Below are 21,650 nucleotides of genomic sequence, written 5' to 3' on the forward strand. Positions count from 1 at the left end.
CCCAGGCTTCACGTGGCCATTTGGTATCATAAGGACTCCTGTACCTGTGGCCACGCACAGAGAGGCCTCATCAGGAGAATGTGAGCCTCACCAGCTCAAACCCAGGTCCTGGTTTATTTCTGCCCATTGCCGGGAAGCATGCTGGCTCAGCCCCTCTGCTCTTCTTGCTCTTAAGCGAAAATCACCTTCATGGCCTTTGAAACCATCCTCACGTTTGTCGTTGGCTGCAAAATCTCCCTCAGCCTTTCTGCCACTGATTTCAAGCTCATCTGTTATTTCATTGTGTGCTTTGTTTCATAGCAGGAAGGTTCTCCTAATAACAGAGCTATAGATTTTTCTCTGGGTCTTTATCTTTGAATGTCTCCCGTTACAAAAAGAAAGAAAGAGATTTTTTTTTTTAAACGGGAAAGATAATTATGTTTCAAACCTCTTGAGCAAATTTACTGAGGCCTCCTGAAATATCTTTTACGTCTCCCCGTGTCCCAGAGAACTATTAAATGGGAGTTAAGATGCTTCATTTTCCTCCTTTTAGCTGTTTTTTTTAGTTATTTTCTAGATAAGATCTCACATTTTTCTCCATGGCTGGTCTCACACCACTATCCTCCAACCACTGACACCCACATAGTTGGGATTACCGGTCATGCTTCACACCGAAGGTATATGTGCCTATCAGGCACGTTCTAATGACTTTAGAAAAATAATACAAATGATAAACTTCATAGGAAGAGCAGAACAGAGCAGGAAGACAAAGGTGCCTGTGTACCCGGGGTAAGGGAGGTGAGGGAGACTGAGGAGCAAGGCAGACACAATGGGCACCCCAACCAACCTGAAGTTCTGCATGAACTGCCGAAACTTGTCCACCCTCTTTGCCAGCGGCACGATGATGTTGATAAGTGTGCTGGCCATGTTGAGTTTCTCTTTCTTCACTTTCATGATAGGGCCAAAGGGCCGAAACAAGATGAGTCGTTTGAATTCGTGTTTGTGGTCCCCTTTGAAGGTGAGCTCGTACAAAGTGCCTTTGTCTCTTTCTGTTCGGTAGATCCCTGTCAACAGAAAGACAAAGGGATACAATTCAAGAAATTACCCTTAGCTGCTGAGCAGCCTTTTAGAACCACACTTGAGCACAAATGGCCTTTAAAAACTAATAGTCGATCTCTATATCCCACAATTATTAGAAAACTGCAAATGTTCCATTGATACGCCAAAACACATAAAAATACCATCACTTAAAAAATTACAGTGATAGAGACTGCACAAAAACTCGAGAAAAAGCTTGTAATGTTAGATGCACAACTGTATTTTCATTTTTCAGGTGCACTCATGAAAAGACTATTAGGAAATATGGGAAAATAAAGTTCATATAATGTAGAGTGGGATGTGTTCTTGCTTTTTTATTTCTTTTCTATTATTCACAGTTTCTGTGATATGATTAGAAAAATAGTTAAATTATTATGTTGGAAATATAATATTTAAATTATTGTACTGAAAATGTATTGGGGTATATGTAGGTATATGGCTATAATCCCAGCATTAGGGAAACTGAGACAAATGGACTGTGAATTCTAGGTAAATCTTAGCTACAAATTGAGACCTTGCTTAAGAAGAAAAAAAAAAAAAGAGTTGGATGCTGGTAGCTCATGCTTGTAATCCTAGCTACAAGGAGACTAAGATCCGAGGATCAAGGTTCAAAATCAGCACAGGCAGTCTTATCTCCAATTAGCTGCCTAAAAAAGCTGGAAGTGGAGCTGTGGCTCAAGTGGTAGAGCACTAACCTTGAGCAAAAAAGCTCAGGTTCAGCACCCAGGCCCTGAGTTCAAGCTCCAGGACCAGCCGCCCTCCCAATAAAAATGTTAAAAATATCTCTTAAATGTGGGAAGGGGGAACATTGTCCAAAAAGAAATGCACTCATTACCTGACATATAGCTGCCACCCCTCTGTATATTACCTTTACAATAACAATAAAACATTTCACAAAAAACTGTCTCTTAGAAATTAGAGCCATTGTAGACAAGTGATTTATTAAGGGCATCTTGGAGGAGGTTGGTGCTGCTAGATACAAGGAAGCTTCTGGAAGCATGAAAGCAGGCAACATGTGAAGTCTCCAGTGTGGTGGGAGGCTCCCATGTACTTACGTGCCCCCTTCCTTCTAAGCAGAGGCTCCAAGCTCCAGAATACACAGCTCAAGCCACACGGCCTGGGTTCGGAGTCCTGCCCTGCAGATTTACTGGGGGAAGAATTCCATCTTTCTGGGACTCAAGTAAATGAAGAGCCCAGCAGTAAATCTCCATAATGCTCCCCTCCCCCTTTCCTGTCCTTCCTCAGGCAGCCTACTGTAACAGGTGCATTCACAAGACACAGAAGGCAAGGAGAGGTTTTCTGAGGTTCCCGTGAAACCTTTCCAGCCTTCGTTCCTGAAATTCTATTTGTGTCACTTGTTAGGCTGAAGACATGGCCTCAGCACCTCAGCTCCACAGTGAGGAAGACCCTCCTTGGGCTCCTTGAACGTATCCCCTCCCTAAAGAGCAGATGGTTTCCCTCATGGCCAACACCCCCTGTTCTTAACATCATTGGTGTGATGGTGATGTTTCTTTTTTTTTGTTTTTTTTTCAGTCGTGGGGCCTGAACTCTGGGCCTGGGCGCTGTCCCCTCAGCTCTTGAGCTCAAGGCTAGCGCTCTACCAATTGAGCCACAGCACCACTTGTTTGCTTATGTGGTGCTGAGGAATTGAACCCAGGGCCTCATGCATGCAAGGCAAACACTCTACCACTGAGCCACTTTTCCAGCCCTGGTGGTGTTTCTTAACATCAGGAAAAAGAATTAGCTAGTAACATTGAACAAAGCACCATGCTTCCACGGCTCCTTCCTTCTCTCAGTCCCCAGCTCAGCTCAGCATGCACTGCCCAGTCTTGGAGCAGCTACAAAATTCCACCTCCTCCAGGGAAAGAAGCTACTCAAAGCATCTCACCAGCCACTTCCTCCTTCCTCACTTTCTCTCTTGTTTTCTTTGATGGAACTTCCTAATCTCCACACACATTGCCAGGGTCTTCTCTCTGACCTTCCCCTTCTACGTGCTTTGCCTATTAAGACCAGCCCAGGTCTTAACAGCCTTAGACTTCTTTTAGGTGCACAGAGCAGTGTCTGGTACCATAGATTCCCTACCATCATCTGCATGACCTGCCTGAGATCCACAATGAGTAATGCATTGACAGTGAGTCTGAGGGACTGAAGGAGCTGGACACAGCAACAAAGGCCTCTGCCCAAGCCTCCACTGCTACCTTGGGTAACAGGCATACTGCTCCGTGGCTCCCATCGGCAGGGAGGCTGGGGAAGTCTCACTGGAACCAGTCACAGAAGAGAGAAGGGTTATTGCTTTGGACGCTCAAAGGCCTGCTTTGAAAACCTTAAGTAGTTAGCTTCAAAGCCTGTCTATTCTTTCAAACTACTAGTTCTCAATGAGGAAACAGAGGAACAGAACTGTGTGCGCTGAATTCACACATTAGAGAAGCCCCGTAGATAAACAAAACAAGTGTAAATAATGTAATAAGCACATACAAGAATCTGCCTTAGGTGTTGGAGAACAGAAAGGAGACCGTCTCCACCTGGTGGAGGTATGGGCAGTTTGATAGAACACAAGATTGTGTGGGTGTCTGGCAAGACTATGGAATCAGGGCAGGCATGCAAAGGAAGGCTCAAAGCCCAAGTACAGATAATGAAAGGGAAAAACCACCAAAACAAACACAGAACAGCTTGTTATGTTTGCAGGATTTGCTACCGTTCAGCAAGGCTAGAGTATAAGAGGTAGCTATGTGTAGGAGAGCTGTGGGAGATGCCACTGGAGAGCCAAGGAAGGCTACACTGCCTGGGCCCCCAAAGTCGTCCACACAGGGATGACCGTCCTGGAGCTCAGGAGCACCAATCTGGTGTTTTAGCAGGGTGAGATGAGGCCTTTGAGTACAATCACTTCAGAGCAGAGGAGCGCACGGGTGGATGACAAGGAATGATTCTGATCTGAAGCCAAGGGGAAGGAGTTGCCTGGTACAGCAGGATATGACCACACCCTGACCCAACTCCTGGTAGAGGAGCTGGTAGAAAGGTAGAAGAGGCTGGATAGAAGAGGAACTGGTGGGAGAATGGCCTAGCAGGAGAAGGGAATAGAAGAATGTAGGCGGCTCCAAATGCTGGTGAGAAAGACTGGGAGTTAAGTGTTGGCTATGCTGCTTTGAGGAGCTAAGAGAGTAGGTTTGAAGTCAAAAGATAGGCAACACATTGGTCTGGTTATTCCCAGTACAGAAGCTGAAGCTGTACCTATGGGTGAGATTATCCAGGAAGTCTATAGACCAAGAAGGCTAGTAAATCTAGCTCCCAGAATCATTGTTGCATCATTGAAAATAGCCAGAATAGTGGAGCAACCTGAGTCTCCTGCAATGGATAATGGGTCACAGATGAATGGATTAAGAAAGTGTGGAATGGACATATATAATGGAATATAATTCAGCCTTTAAAGAAAAAAAATTGCCATTTATGACAGCATGGTTAGAGGTAGAGAACATGATGCTAAGTGAAAACAGTCAAATACAGAAAGATAAACACAGCATGTTTTCACTTATATATAGAATTTAAAACAATTGAATTCATAGTAGCCAAGGGTGGAACCCAGGGGCTGGAGGTGGAAGGGCTGGGAAAAGAAAGACATTGATCAACAGTACCAAGTCTCAGGCAGAAGTATTAGTGATCTGTTTTCTCTGCCTGGAGATTCATAGCTACTAATAAGACATAAGGCTTTAATGTTCTCAACGCAGACACATGGTAAACTGGTGAGATGAAGGAAATGTCCATTATGAGTCATTCTATTTTGTATTGTATGCAAAGATCAAAACATCAGATATGACATAAATGTTTACAATGATTATTTGTCAATTAAATATAGTTGGGTGAATAGGTAGGAAGACGGAAATAGATGATAGATAGATAGATAGATAGACAGACAGACAGACAGACAGACAGACAGACTCAGGAGCCAAAGATAACATCACCTTCCATAACAGGCTTGAGGAGGCTCAAGACCCTAGTGTCAGAGAACACAGTGATGGGCAGAGGATTTCTCAGCGGTGCCAGGCACTGCACCAAGGTTCAGTAAGGTGTGGGCACTGGCATGCTGGGGTCTGTGGAGGATTACTGGTGGTCCCACCCATAATGGCCTCAGAAAAGGGGCAGGGATGCCCTCGAGGCTAGGATGAGGACTGAGGAGGGGCAGCCAGGAGCTGAGTACTTTTCCTTTCAACTCCCTTGCACCTGGAAGTTTATTCTGGCCTCTGAAGAAACTTTTCAATCTCTTTCCCCTCTGTCTGGGGGTATTCTCTGCCCAGGTTCTAGATCCTTCTCACCACTGAAGTCCCAACTCAAGATCTCACCTTCTCCGTTTCGGGATCCTCCTGTCACAGTCCCGGCCGCTCTGCCTCCACAGTTTCCACACTACCCATTCTAGTTTCTCCACTGCACATCATCCGAACCTGTCTGCCTTCCTACTTTTATCACTCTTGTCATTCCCACCTCCCAGGAGGAAGACAGCTCCGTGAAGTCTAGAACCTTCTTTCTACATCCCTTATGAATATTTGTTGCATGGAAGGAAGGGAGAGAGGGGGAAAGGGACAAGACTGTCGGCTAAATACAGAATAAGTACAACAAAGTGGAAGTTAGAAGGACTTACAGAGCTGACTGGGGTGTTTTCTTTAAAAGAAAATTGGAAAGACACATGGAACTTCTTCACAGGTGCAGAGGAAAGGGTGAACAAGTAACTAATTAGGAGGCATTGACGGAATGAGGTGAGAAGTGGGTGGGATCTGCAGTCGGGGAAGGACTTCAATTAGACAAAGACCTGGGCTCTGTCCCAAGCAGAACTCAGTTGGAAAGCTGGGGATGGATGAAATACTGGGATTTAAGGGTGGAATAATGCATTTGAGAGGCCTATTGGAAGGCCGGGATGGTGACATTGGACAATGGGAGATAGAGCTGAGGAAGGACACGGAAAGGCATTAAAAATAACATGCAGAGGTTGCTGGGCTGAAGTGACGTCACGCTCAGGCTCACATTCACGCTCACTGCAGGTGAAGGAGGGGACAAGGGGCTTCGCGCTGATCGGGCAGGGACGGAGGCCTGGAAGTTGGGCACCGGAAAGCACATGACTGAAGGAATGCAGGACGAGGGCCAGGCCGGAAAGGGAAACAGGGAAGCCCAAGAAACAACAGTGAAAGAACAAGAGAGAAGGAAGGCTGCACGCAGCAAGAGTAAACATCAAAGACAGAGAATGAAGCAAGCCATATCAGTGAAAGGCAAGAGATTCTGATGGTCTTTAAGTTTAACTTGTTCCAGGTGATATGCAGACTCAGGATGTGACTGTCCTGGAAATCAGGGCTCTTTACATTTCGTCCTCGATATTGGCTCAAGTTGTCCAGACCCAGACAACAGACTGCTCAAGACTCAGGGCACACAGCTCCAGCTGTCTCCTCAGGTTCTTATTTTATCTGACAAAATGGCAGATGCTTCTCTCTCAGTTACCTTATTTTAAGAAGCCAATGATTAGAAGTTACACATGCGAGATGCCTACATACCAAATAGAGTTCAAACAGCTAGGCGGTGAGAAGGGAGGCCGAGGGAGGAGTTCCGTAGGGATTCTAAAACAAACACGGGAGGAAGGGAAGCCAAGGTGGCTGTTATCAGGGCATATTTCCCAACAGCTGCCAAGACCTTTTGCGCAAACACAGCACAGAACCATCTACCCAGGATATTGTCGGAAAGGCAGAAAGCTGAAGATAGGAGCAGCAACAATGAATAGGAGTTAAAAGGTCAAAGGCCATGGAATGCAAGGCCAAGCTATTGTCCTCGGCTCACCACTGACCTTGTCCACACACACACACACACACACACACACACACACACACACACACACACACACACACACACACACACAGCTATGTGACTGACTTACCATCAAAATAGAAGACCTGACTGAAATTTATGTTACCCCTGACTCAAACCACCTTTACCAGTATTTGCAGGGTGTTTCCTTACATCCTGTTAACAGATAAGGACATAGATTGATAGATAGATAGACAGACAGACAGACAGATAGAATGGAGGCCTTTGGAGAATTCAAGCAAGTAACTTGTCCAAGGTCACACGTGATGTGTGTGCAGGCAGATGGCATGAATTTAAGACAAATGTCGTAGTTAGCTCTTCCGAGGTAAATGAACTTTGTCATAAAAAAGGATGTTTAAAACTCCCATTTGTTCCTCCTTTCTCTTTCAAATTGACTTTCAGCAGTAGAATGGAATTCTATGCCTACATCAGAAAGAATGACATTGCCCCATTTATGAAGAAATAGAAAGACTTGGAAAAAATTATATTAAGTGAAGTAAGCCAGGCCCAAAGAAACATAGGTCTGATGGTTTCCCTTAATTGTAATAACTAGTATATGCCTGGGACAAGCAGAAAAGGTCAAAAGCTATGCACATATGACCAGATAAGATGATGTTAAGTGAAATGAACCCCAACATAGGGAGACAAGTGGTTTTTTTTCTTGCTTGCTATTGTTTCTAATGTATTTATAAGGTCCCATGTGATTTTTTTGTTGCTTTGTATGTTCTTCCCCCATGGTATAACCCCTGTCAGTATATTTGATGTCGGTATAATTTGGGGAGGGGAAGGGAAAAAACACAATGTTTAAGTAGGGATACAGGTTGACCCACTGTAACAATGAGATGTACAAGACACTGTTGAACAATGAACTTTACAACTTAGGTGGGGAGGGGCAGAGAGGGGAGAAACGTAGTTGTGCAAGTGGGAGGGAAAGGATGGTAGGGGAAAAACAAAGGAGGCAACAGTGCTTGATAAGAAATGCACTCATTACCTTGCTCATGTAACTGTAACCCCTCTGTACAGTATTTTCACAATAAAAAAATTAAAAAAAGAAAACCATTAAGAAAGACACTTCATTTGTGGACAGGTCCATATGTAACATATATGTATATATGTATATACACATATATATACACATACTTAGAGCATAATTCTAATGATGGGACTATGTACAGAGATGAGGGAAAGAGAAGCAAAAGGAAAGATGGAAGGTGAATAATTTCAGAATCCACTGCAACTATGTATGAAGATGACATGAGGTTTCTGAAGGAAGCCGGGCTCAGCAGTGGGTTGTGGGGTAGAAAACAGAAAGCAATAGAGAGGGTTACTCTGAGCAAAACATAATACATGCGCATCTAAAAATGCCACAGTGAAAACTCTTGGCGCAATTTATAAACACTAAGGAAAAAAGGCTGAAAAGTAATGGAGGCGCTGCTGAGGATATCAATGGGTAAGGAGAGGCTGAGAGGTGAGAGAGCATGAATATAGTTGAAATAGTTCATTTGCATATATGAAAATAGAACAATGAAACTTTTAATTGTTTTACGAAATGAGGAGGGGAATAAGGGAGGGTATTAGAGAGGGAGCAAGATTGACCAAGATTTATTATATACAAGTTGGAAATGTCACAATAAAAACCATCTTGTACAACTAATATATACTAATAATTTAAGAAGAAAGATGCAGGAAGTTGCACTGTGGCTCAAGTGGTAGAGCACTAGACTTGAGCTGAAGAGAGGAGGGATAGCACCCAGGCCCAGAGTTCAAGCCCCATGACCAAAAAGAAAAAAAATATGCTTCAAAAAACTAGCTAAGTTTTCAAAAATACATCAGAAAAGTTAGCCTTAAATTTCTAAAGAATAGGATAATTTATTTGTCTTTCAAATATAGAAATAATATCTACTTATTCATAAGGAAGATTATCATGAATAATATATATATAGTATAAAGAACACATGTTTGGTGCACAAGTAATATTCAGTGATGGTGATAATAACAATAATTATCAATACAGTTCTATCCTATTACCCTTTTGCTTTGTTCCATTAATCACTGAATACATTATTGCTCTTGGTGCACGTGTGTGTGTGCACACACACACATATGTTTTGATATTATTTTGGTCCTATCCGTTATTTTCTTTATGTAGCTATAAACTATAATTATATTGGTAACTAAAATTACAGTGTCACTCATAGTAAGACATGGCCCCACATTTACTTAATATTTTTTTAATGGTTTTGAGATACAGTATCTCATAACAGTCTCTCTATATAAGTTTATGAAACCCAAATTAATTCTTGGGTCTCACATCAGGCCTTACTAAATTGAGAACTAAGCTTTCAGGAAGCACTAATTTACCCCAGACTGGTATTAGGAATCGTCAGTGTTAGGAAAAAAATAAATGAAGAACTAGCCAGGCACTGGTGGCTCATGCCTGTAACCCTAGCTACTCAGGAGAATGAAGCCTGAGGAAGATGGTTCAAAGCCAGCTTTGGCAGGAGTCTGTGAGATGCTTATCTCCAATCAACCACTAAAAAATCCAGAAATAGAGTTGTGGCACAAGTGGTAGAGTACAGAATTGAGTACAAGAGCTTAGGGCCAGAGCCTAGACCCTAGTTCAAGCCTCAGGACAGGCACACAGAAAAAGAACTAAGCATTATAGTAAGTTAAATAAATGGTCCAAAATCAATGAAGTTACTTATGAGAGTCAGGCTGTGACCAAATTCCCACAAGGCAGGTGTTAGATGTCTGTGTTGGCACCACAGTATTACAAAAAGAAAACCAATGTGAAAAACACACCTGTAGTTCCTAACCTTGCCTTCCCCATAATACCTACTTCTTAATACAGAGAAAGCCGAAGCTAGGGCCCGGACACTGGCAGCATTTTAATGAAATCTGAATAATGTATGATTTCTTGCAAATGTTCTAAGGCCAGAAGGGCGGCACAGGCAAGACAATAATGAATAGACGAGATTGCTTTTGTTAACCCAGTAATCTGGTGACTCCTTCTTCACTCAATCCACCCACAGGCACCTCCCATTTTTGGTAATAGACTAGAATATACAATGATGAATAAAACATGGACTCTGCCTAGGAGGGGTTGCAAAGTGGAGCAGAGAACCCGAAATGAACAGCTCTTATGCTGTGTTATGGCAAGGGCCAGGGCTCTGGGAGAAACCACAGCTCGGCAGAGATTTTGGGAAGACTGCCCAGACATGAAAGTATTTTAATTAAGGCAGAAGAGCTGCGAGAATAAGACAGGGGTCAGGTAAAGAATACAATAAGACATGAAGTCGATGGGCTGAGCAGATTTGAAACCACAGAAGACTGTGAGCATCTCTGAAGAGGTCTCAACATTTGCAACAGATGGGCTGTTAGATCTGTTTGGATCTCGGTGTAGGAGTTTCTTTTTATTTTTGGACAACTACTATAGCTAAAACATAACCCATAATAATCAGAGTCTTATGCTGGAAAAAGTATGTTCCAATAATCACCATGGCACCTTGAAAAAAAAGAAGACATCATGTGGAGATCAGTCACAAAAATGAGCCCTGTGACACTTGCCTTTGCATTCTGGGAAACACACATGCACAGAGACCCACACTTCAACTGATCCCCCAAAGAAAACACGACACACAAGGAAAAAGTCAGAAGCATTTTTCCTTTGAGGTGAAGAACTACTAGGAAACAACTTAAATACTGAATACTGGCAGCTGGAGTCTTGTCAGCTCAGCAGGAATGTCCTTTTAAACAGAGCAACCCACTCTGACTGCCAAGCTATGTTTTAGTCATGCTATTCTCCTACTTAGTGGCAAATCCTTTGGACAACAAAGGCAGGGAAAATTTGTACAGAGACTGTCTAGCCTGGGAGAAAGTGAGAGTTGAATGTTAATGCCATCCCAACAATAATGTGTTTTAAGACTTTGGGCAAAGTCAGTTCCAAAAGCCTCAGTTTCCCTGGCTATGCAACCCAGCTACAAAACAGTATCAACCCACTATGAGCATGGCACAGCAAGAAACTAGAAGAAAGGCCACTGTCACATCGAGTTATGACAGCTACTGCCTCTGTAAAATTCCTTCAGTCAGTTCTCTAATGTGTTATATGACTGATGTGGTACCCTAAAGACTAGAACAAAAATAATCTCATAAGACATCAACATAACATGGTCTAAATAGATGCGTGGTTTCAGATGTTATTTTAAAAATTGGCTACTATAAGGATTTTCTTTTAGAGAACCCATGGTGTTATATAATACTTGGGCTATTTAGATAGTACTCTCTAAGTACTTATTTTCTCAGCTGAGACATGACCTCCAGATTCATCAACACATTCCCATCAGAAGTCTGTATCTCCTTTCACATTTTGGAACTGGAGTGGCCCTTTGACTGGTTGGATAAGGAAAGAGAGCCAAGATCATGTAGTGTCTACCTTTTCTCATGGAACCATGATACAAAGAAGCCACAGACAAGGACGGATCATATCCAGGAATTCCAGTGAGCATACCTGATGCTCATGTTGTCACGGCCTGGGTGCCAAATCTAAGAGTAAGTGAGCCTTCAGGTGATTCTAGCTCTAGCTGTCTAGTCACTCATCCTTCCAGCAATCAATCTTTCCTAGACAGGCTGGGGGCAGGGACAAGCCATCTCAACCATGTCCTTTCTGAATTTCTGAGCCACTGGATCGGCCAGCATAAGAAAATGGTGTTGCGGACATCAAAACAGAACATGAGCAGTTGTTTTAGTATTCCCTTCTTTGCCAAACTCGTAACATGTAAATATGCTATGCTGCTCATTTAGAGTAAACACAGACATCCATCAGTCACTGTGCTTCTGCTATTACTGACAGACTCTGCCGACCCCACAGGGCGTGTGCCAGAACACAAGGCCTCTCGGTCTCTATGGAGCAGGGAGAGCTCCCTGAGGAGGACACTTTTTTTTCTTCAGAAAAGAGTTCCAGGTCCACTAAACACAGAGACAACTGAGTAACTGAGACTCTTCCCCCCCCCAACCCCCCCCCCCCCGCTCAAAAGAATTCTACATAACTGAACATAGCAGTAATAAATTTATTCTAGCAAAATTTTCAAGTGGATGATCTCAAATAATAATGCCACTGCCTTGGTCAGGTTTTCAGGTTTTCATTGGCAGGTATTTTAAATATAATCTTTTGTTGAACTCTCTAATAGGAAATGTACCTCGGTTCTGTAGTCAGAGGTTGGGAGACATGAACTCTAACATAACTATCTTAAGTATAAATGGTCTAAATATACAAGATTGACACCGTGAGTAAAAACAAAACACAACCCAATTACAAATTCAGTCATACATTAAAAGAAAAAAGTTAGAGAAGGATATATCACATAAACAATAATATTTATAAAGGAGTGACTAAATTGTTATCATACAAGGTACATTTTTAGAACAAAGAGAATTACTAGAGATGAAGACAAAATTTGTGTCTTATAAAAATGATAGAAGATCATCTATGAGGAAGACAGATCCCAAATAGCTATATACCGAGTAATAAAACCTCAAAATGCATAAAACAAAATTTGACAGAGCTAAAAGAAGAAGTAAATCCACAATTTGAGTTTCAACTTATGATAGAACTGCTAAATATAAAATCAGAAGATAAAAACACAGAAGATAAAAATAATACAACCAGCCGACTAGACCTAGTTGACAATACTCTATTACAAGACAGCATACTTAAGATATTATTTTTCAAGTACTCTTGGAACATACACCGAGATCGACAACATCTAGGACTATAAAATGATAAAATACAATCTTAAAAGTATTGAACTACACAGTGTGTTTTCTGACCATATCAGAGTCAACTCACATAAAAGAAAAATAACTCCTACATACTCAGAAGTTAAACAACATATTACTCCAATAATCTTTGTAGAAAACAAGCAGTCTTAAAGGAAACTAAAAATTACAAATAACTAAACAGAATGATGGAGAGGCGTTGGTAATACTGACCATCTACCAAGAATAATGACTTTGAGACAAATCATTTGTCTGACAGTGAATACGCAAGTCTTCTATCACCTAATGGACTCCTAATTCATAACAGTAACAGTGTGGCAAAAATGAGTCCCCTAGTACTCGCCTGCCACAGTACACATGTGTACGAAGCGATGGCACGAAGCAGTTCTTGATTGTCTGTGTGCCTGGGAAAGGACTGACATAGGAAAAAAAAAAAAAAGTAAGGTTCCTGGGTTCAAAGCCCCAGATGGGTGATCTGTGTGAAGGGATCCAGTCTTTCTTGGCCTCTGTGTACTTACCCCTAGCATAAAAGTAATCCTAATGAAATAGCTATGTAACAGAACTCTCATAAGGACCAAGGTACATGTGTAGCACTTAGAACAATACATGAAATATCACAAGCACTTGATACATGTTAGTTGGAACATTATTTTAGGATACGGGGCAAAAATACCTCCATTTCTCATGAAGCCATGTAGTTGTTAAACAGATAACATCAAATATATTTCATGATGTCTGACCAAAAACATTTTTAAAAAAAAGCCACCATTTCAGAGACCCCATTTCCCAGTCCCAGTTGTGAGCTTGGGCACTCTGTCTATCTAAAGATAGTCTTCTTCTAGATATGGTGATGTATTTGAAGCAGAAGTTCACAACTGTGGCTGCCCACTGAAGTCACCCGGGAGCTTTCAAACCATTGATGCTCTGGTTCCATTCACACAAATTTTGATTTAACTACTTCATCGTAGGCCCTGCGCTCCCCTAAGACAATGTAATGTGCAGCCAGGGTTGGAAAATATTGCTTAGGGGATGATTTCAATGGTTCCATAATTTCATGCTTTCCAGATGGAGGGCAAGTCATCCCCCACCTCCACACCTGCCCTCCACCATTGCCTCTCAGTCTCATGACATTGCTACTTACCCAGAAACATACTGCTTCTCTTCAAAGCAAATCTAAGAGTGAAGTAATGGTACAAACAACGCCTCCTCATCTCTACTGCTGAATTGCTCTAAAATTCCTATAAACTGCATCACTAAAGAAAAGTTAATGTTGCAGAGCTCAGATGTGACTGAGATTATTTGTCCTGCGAAGGCTCGTATTCATATGAAACCAGAGTGAACAACATTGGCATCAAGAAGTGTTTTCAGACTTCTGGACTCGTTATTCTCCTTAAATGAATCTCTAAGTGCATTCCACATCTTTCCCTTGTGGGAAACAATAATGGTCTCCATAGGCCCTATATTGAAAAATCCTTGTCATTTTACGCTATTAATGTTGAGACAGTGGAAATTTCTATGAGAAGAGTATAGAGAGGAAACCCTGAGAAGTCTCGAGTGTCTAGTGAAGGGCTTATTTGATGGTGCTACAGATGTGGAATGGAAAATTCAGACCTCAGAAGGCAGAGAGTATTAACGACTGCTCTGGAGTCTGTCATGATGTGAAGAGATGGAAATAGAAAAACAATATGAGGAAATGTGAAATTTGGGGTCAGAAATCTACTTGTATAAAATTGTCTTCTGAGTTTCAGGACTCTGTCTGACAGTTACAGCTGTCCTAGACAAAGATCATGACACTTAGCCACAACTCAAAAGAAAAAGAATCTCTCCAACTCTGTCCATTCTTTAATGAGAACCTGTTCTCTGGGATAACCCTGGGAGAAGTTTTTCCAGGACTGGAAGAGTCAATTCATGCTGAGAAAGAGGCTTATCAAAGTACAACCTAGGCATCAGTAGTCGTGCAGACCTGCAGGTGGGCCTCGGGTTCTATCAGAAATAATCACTTGACACAGCTCAACTTTATTCTTCTCCTTCCAATATTGTATTGTAAAACCTGGATGCCACTCCATTTTTTTCTCATTAAGTCTGGCTTATGCTCACTTTTACATTTATTATGTCCTAACTGTAGTATCAGAGGCTTACAAAAATCCTAATGCCATAAAAAGTTAGTATTCTAACCAGGCAAATATTCAAGACTAAGTGATGCTCATGCCCGTACAGATATGGAAATCCTAGATGACACGTGTTCCTCATCAAGCTCCTTTTTCAAGCTGTGAGGGTTAACAAGGACCTAACAAAGAGAGCCACACTTCTTGTCTCAGGTACAGAAAAGATCTTGCTCAGTGGATATCATGAAATAGGGTCTTCAGAAGAAAATTTTGTCCTCCTCCCCCACACATTGGGAATCTGCTCAAGAGCCAGGTGTGACATAAACACATGGGTGACAAATAGCTCTCTGCAGACCTTAAAAGGACATTTCTCAACACAGTGAGCTTACTTTGTTAGATCTGAATTCAAGCAACTCAACCTACGCATATTTCAACAGCCTACATACCTAATTCTCAGTAGAAACCCAGTAGTGAACTTTATACAAATATGACCCAGCGCACAAATGCCAAAGCACTGAGCTTCAAGCACTAGCTAGGGAAATCTAATTCTTTGAGGTTCAGGGGTCTGGAGCATCATACACTGAGGCTGTGAAATATATATTTAGAAACATGGGCTTGTTCTCTTTATTGCACAGCTCCATAAAGTTTACTCCAGGAATGCATTCGTTAAGATGAGAATCTACACCAGAAGTGACCAGTAAGGGGTCATTCTAACACTGTCTTGCTCTGCAACTTCAAGCTAGATCAGTGCAGCCTAACTTGTGCTCTGCTCTGCTGGGTCTCCTGCCTGAGGGAGGAATTCTAGGTCCATATACTTAGCAAGCTCTTCATGTGCATCATGCCATTCGCCTATCTATCCAAGTACCTATTTTCCATCACCGCAAGTATCACATTGAAATTCTTTCCCCAAATGTTAAGGGCTGTGATTAATCAGACAATACCCTCATCATGAGAACAACTCTCAGGTGTAGCTCATAAAATGACACGCTTTTCAAGCACATCTTATTTTTATCCAATCTTATTGTCCAGTACAGGTTGTCCCCTGAATGTCGCATGCCTATCCGGCCTGCTGCTCTGCTCTGCGTATCATCCTCATGGTCCATCCCTTACTCATCTCAGTAACATTTTTATTGTATTGATGTCTTGTTTTCCCAACTGTAACAGGAACCACATCTTATTTTCAAATCTATTCTGTGCTGGGAACTGGTGGCTCCTTTCTGTAATCCTAGATACTCTGGAGGCTGAGATCTGAGGAAATTAGTTTGAAGCCAGTGGCAGCAGACAAAAACAGAAGAATTTTTATCTCCAATTAACTAGCAAAAAGCCAGAAGGGGAGATGTGTTTGACTCAAGTGGCAAAGAGCGAGCCTTGAGTGAAAAAGTTAAGGAAAATATATGAAGCCCTGGGTTCAGTTTCTATCGCGCGCACGTGCACACGCACACACACACACACACAAACACCATACAAAATAGACTGTATAACCTAAGACCTGACAAATGGATGGCACTGAACCAGAGGTCAATGAAAACCTATGGACAGGTGAACCTTAAGGGAATATCCAGCTCACCGATCTCTAGATAACCAGCCCTGCCCAAGGGGTCTTCATCAAAGGCGACCCAAACCTCCTCTAAACTCTAAATCACAGCGTGGGACATATCATGAGAACCTTAGAACAACTCCTGGGAAAGAGGCCCACACAAGGCACAAGCATTCTTCTCATGGCCAAAAGTTTATCGTCACACCATGCAATCATCTCCAGATCCTTAGTGCTCAGCACAGGAGCTGGGCCACAGGCAGTGCCGAGAGCTTGCTGCTACGTGAATATACGCTGATCCAGGTCCCCAGCCCGGCACTGCCCAAAGAGTGAGTCAGGGTCTAAGTGAACAAGTGTGTGCCAACTCCTGTTTTATGTGCACAGCTAGAAATTACAGAGCTGTCTGAGATAAAGCAAGCATTTTCTCTTCCTCAGGAACTTCTGAACACACTTGTAAGCATTCACTGTAAATTTCTTTCAAGGTTTCAAAATACTGGCAAGAGTGGAGGGGTCTTTTTATGGACACAGATAGATAGGCTAACAAATGCATGCATCTGCATGTGAGCTCTTCTCATCAACTGAATATCCCATGTCTCTTTCATGAAACACACACACACACACACACACACACACACACACACACACACACACACACACACAGAATAGCAATTTGCTGCTCTATTGGGCAGCAGCTGCATCAGCATTATCAAATGGAACTTTCTGTGGTGATGAGAGAGATACTCTCAGTCTGTTCTTCCCAGATGACCACTGGACACCTGAAATGGGGCTTAGTTTATACTAAGGACCTAAACTTTTCATTGTATGTGATTTTAATTACCTTTTGTGATAAATAAATGTGATGAGTATATCCTATTATATCCTATTAGTTTATACAGTCTACACAGGAAGACTAATTCTTTCCCTTCTTCCTTTCTTTATCCCCTTGCAAGCTTATTTCTGCCCCTGCCACACCACTAAGATGTCCTGACTAATCGCAGGTCATCGAATGTGATCACCTTTCCTCTGGATCCTCTGCAAAGGCTCACTCTCTCCATGCAAAAATTCCTTTGTTCTGTAAGGTGCCCAAGTCTCCTGCTTTTCTGCCTTCCTCTCCATCCCCCGTGCTCTCTGCCTGTTACTTAATGATGGGTATCCTCAGAGTTCTTCTCTTAGCCAGCATCCCATGGTGCCTACCCAGAGAATCCAACCCATCCCTATTATTTAAAGTTGCATCAGTGCTCTAGTAATGCCTTAGTAATGCTCTAGAAATCGAGCTCTTGAGTTCCAAACTGTCTTAGATACCTCGCTGATGTGTGTTGCCCACAAAATCAACATCAACCTCCAGACCTGGGCATATTGTCTCCCATTGTGTGGCTAGCTCTGCCTCTCCTGAGAAACCATAAATTGCATATTGGCTGCCCAAGCCTTTCCCTCTCCATCCCATGTTCAGCACACAAGGGGATCTCTACGTCAGTGCTTACTATTGTTTCTGCCTGGTCGCCATCAGGTTCTATGGATTCTGTTCCCTCAGAAACTCTGGATCCTCTACTTCCCTTTTCCCTAATTCTGCAGTGGCAGCTTAGAAGGGGAGCTTCTCAGCCTGAGGGCACCACAGGAGAGTTCAGTAGAACCTCCAATTCCCTGTCCACAGAGCAGTCCATCTGATATTGCTAAATACCATTCTGTTAACACCATGTTTCTCTTCAGCCTCTTCAGTGCTTTCCTGGAATCTCATTATAAAGGCCAAAGTATATAAACAGTGTACAGACTGTTCTATCTGGTTGTTAAATATATCTCTGGCTTCACTGTAACATGTCCAGACCCCAACTCCAAAGCTTCTGTCAAAATGGATTCCAGCTCCATGAATTCCCCAAGCTCTTGCTAACCCTGTTGTACAAAACTACAATTCCACTCCATTCCCATCCACTTTTATTTCTTATGTCAGCTCCCATCTGTCCCTCAGGACACAGCTCAGAATATCTTCCCCTAGAAATCAACCTTTCCCAGACCATAGAAGAATGGATTTTATGGTCGTCCTGAAATAAAGCTGCTAGGATAGACCCCAACCAAATCTGGCTTGTGTTCTTGGAAGAAGAGGAAATCTGTACACCTAGGAGAGATGTCAAGGATTTTCACTCACAGAGGACGGGCATAGCAAGAAGGTGGCTATCTGCAGGTCAAGGAGAAAAGTTTCAAAGCAAATCAGGCCTGCAGACACCTTGATCTTAGATTTTCAGTAACTGAAAGAATAAGAAAATAAACCTTTATTGTTTCTACCACTTAGTCTATAATAGTTCATCACTAGGGAAGTTCTAGTAAACTAATACTATGATGACTGCCATCAGTCATCTTCCAGAACATATTGTGTATGGGTATATAAATGTTCATGTAACACACACACACACATTTCACATCTCAGTGAATTACAGTGTGCTCCTTTAATGGCTCTGTGCTTATGCGATGGATTTTTTTTAACCACTCCTATCCAGAACCTTCTTCCTGAAGATACACAACTGGCTCACTACCTCAGTTTTCACTGCTCAGCTATCATCTTCTCAGTGAAATCTAGTCTGATTGCCTCATTTAAGACTGTGGCATCCTCCCAGCAGTCGCCTCCCTGAAACCCCTCTGTTGCTTTCAAAAGGAATTGTCTTTCCTCGAGCTGTAACCTACTTCTTCCTTAGGTTTGCATTTAATGCTCTCCCAACTAGGGCATAAGCCTTACAACCAGGGTTTTTGTCTGGATTTCACGTTGGCTCTCTGGTGTCTGGAAGCAGTGGTTGGCACATAGTCAGTTTTCAATAACCGTATCAAAAGAACGGTGCTTGAAAGTGCTATCTAGGACTTCATGTCTGCTTGGAAGGATGTCAGGATTTACTACGTGCCCTTGGAGAAAGCCAAAGCAAAGGGAAATCTTCTACCCATTATTTTTGGAGAAAGAGAGCTAACCTACATTCAGGTGCCAACTCATGCTTTTATCCAACGCTTTTCTTTTGAAGAATTACTTCTATTTTTCCCTCCCATTGACAGTTCTAAAGAGCTTCAGTTTTAATCCTGAAAGCTTTAGCTTTAACATTTACTCAGACTTTGCCCTAGAGACTCATCTATCATGTTAATATCCTAAAGCACAGCGTTGCTTTTTTAAAGATTAACAATTCCACAGCAACCAGTACCCAGCAGTAGTTCCGGCACCTGGAAAGGAAAGGACATATTTCTGATATTAATATTCTCACTTAACCAAACCCTCTCCAGATTAAAAAGGGCTCTGGGCAGCCCATGTCCATGAGAAGGAGGTCTCTGGACACAGCCCAAGAGGAGGAAGGACCACTACAGGTCAAGAGCATGGCAGAGTCTCTCCATGAAGTAAAATGACTAAGACAACTGAGTTCTGGGCCAGAGATACTGGAACCTAATAGCAATTAACATGATGAACAGGAAGAAACATGGGTAAAATCCCAGAAGAGAAAAAGCAGTCAGGATTTGAAAGGCCAACTGTTGATAAATTGCAACAGGTTCAGAAGCCAGAGCCCTCAGAGGTCTGTCTGCAGTAGTGACTAAGGCACCTGGCACCTGTCTGCACGACACGGTAGCTCTCGGCGGAGAATATGCCAACGGGGCGTCTTTCCTACGCCACCAACACCCAATGGGGAATCCTAATTAAAAACAGCACAGGGACCATGAAATCACTGGGCTCTCTAGTTAATGAAGGCTTAGAGCTGGAGAACAGTCAGCAGTCCAAGAGATGAGATGACAAAACAAAATCACACACTGAAAGACATGCCGAAATAAACATGGATAAACACTGGCATTTATCCTAAATCCAAAAGCCTCCATGCCACAGCCTCCCCAGAGCCACTTATTTGTGCCAACAGAAACTCTATGCACCAAAAATAAAGCTAATATAGTGCAGACGTTCCAATACAACCATTACAAAATTCAACATTAACTGTAACATTAACCGTCATTTAGATCAGAATCTAACTTGTTCACTAAAGAATACTTTTATCTACAGTAAGGTTAAGTTCAGAAAGGGAAATGAACTGACCACGAGTTAATGGAGTCTATTGAAAGTAAGCTACAATTCAAGAGAATGTGAAGAGCCAGGAAAGAAATCTAAAGTGTTTCTGGGGCTAGGAAAATGCTTTTCTCCAAAGCCTACCAGCAAATAACAAAAATAGTAATAATTATTAATATTTATTGCACCATGCACTACTGGGAAAGCCCTGTGCATATTCACCCACATACTACTTGCAACAACCCCACAGAATCCATCCTAATGGTGTTGATTTTTACAAAGAAACTGCATTGCAGAGGGCTTGTGCACCCTGGATGCATGTGCTGCGTAAATGGTCAGTGAGGCTTGAATCCAGGCATCCTGACTCCAAACCAAACTGAAGCGAACAAGCAGTAGCAGGATGAGGTGGTCCACTCCATTTCCCCTGCCCCCAGTGATAGTAGAATTAGAAGGTTTTCATCTCACACTGAGGCAGGATTCTTGAACATTTCTTCAATGCAGCTGTGATTCTGTGCAAGGAAACTGAGGGAGGAACACCGGCTCCATTGGAAAAGCAGAAGATGCATTTCCGACAGGCGGAAGATGGTACTAAGATGAAGAAGCTGTGCCACCTAAGAAGGGTTGACAGCAGAGAGCAGTGTGAGCCCGCATGGCTCCATCTCCCCAAGGAAGAGATGACTGGAGAACCACGATGATTACAAACAGAAGCACCAAGCCTACAATAAGATTAGCTTTCTGCTTGAAAGTGGATATCAAGACCGGAGGATGAAAGTGGTGCTATGGCTCAAGTGGTAGAATGCTAGCCTTGAGCTGAAGAGCTGAGAGACAAATGTCCAGGACCAGAGTTCAAGGCCCATGACCAACATGGTGGGGGGGGGGGGGAGGAATGAGGGAGACCTGTTGTCCTCTAAACTCAACACCAGCAAACATGTATTGAACATTACCACAGTTATCACAGTTACATTTATTTGTTTAGATTCTGCCTGGTCTTGATCTCAATGGTAAAGTCAAAAAAACCAAAACTTTCCCCAACACACTGCAGAGTCAAAAAGCCATTCATGTCCCTCTTTCCTTGAATTCATTTAGTCCTTCAACATTTAATCAACCTCTGTGGATAAAGAATTCTACTTGTGTATGACAAGTAGTCACTCAGCCAAGACCAGATCAAAGAAACCCATAACTTATCAACAACCAATGCCTTAGAGTGTGTTTGTGTGTGTGTGTGTGTGTGTGTGTGTGTGAGAGAGAGAGAGAGAGAGAGAGAGAGAGAGAGAGAGAGAGAGAGGCTTGTGCCACTGAGAATTTC

The 21,650-nt window shown here is 42.5% G+C and overlaps 1 protein-coding gene across 3 annotated transcripts in view; it reads right to left on the minus strand.

The window, feature by feature from the left end:
* The window catches only part of Csgalnact1 (chondroitin sulfate N-acetylgalactosaminyltransferase 1), a 204,307-nt gene that overhangs the window by 25,618 nt on the left and 157,039 nt on the right, over positions 1-21,650 (minus strand). For all 3 annotated transcript variants that reach the window (XM_042700213.1, XM_042700220.1, XM_042700208.1), the window contains exon 4: positions 827-1,043. In XM_042700213.1, the coding sequence (XP_042556147.1) occupies positions 827-1,043 (217 nt within the window). The remainder of the gene's footprint in view (positions 1-826; positions 1,044-21,650) is intronic.

This window comes from Dipodomys spectabilis, unplaced genomic scaffold (assembly GCF_019054845.1).
Source record: "Dipodomys spectabilis isolate Male_0828 unplaced genomic scaffold, ASM1905484v1 ptg000009l, whole genome shotgun sequence".
Lineage (NCBI taxonomy): Eukaryota > Metazoa > Chordata > Mammalia > Rodentia > Heteromyidae > Dipodomys > Dipodomys spectabilis.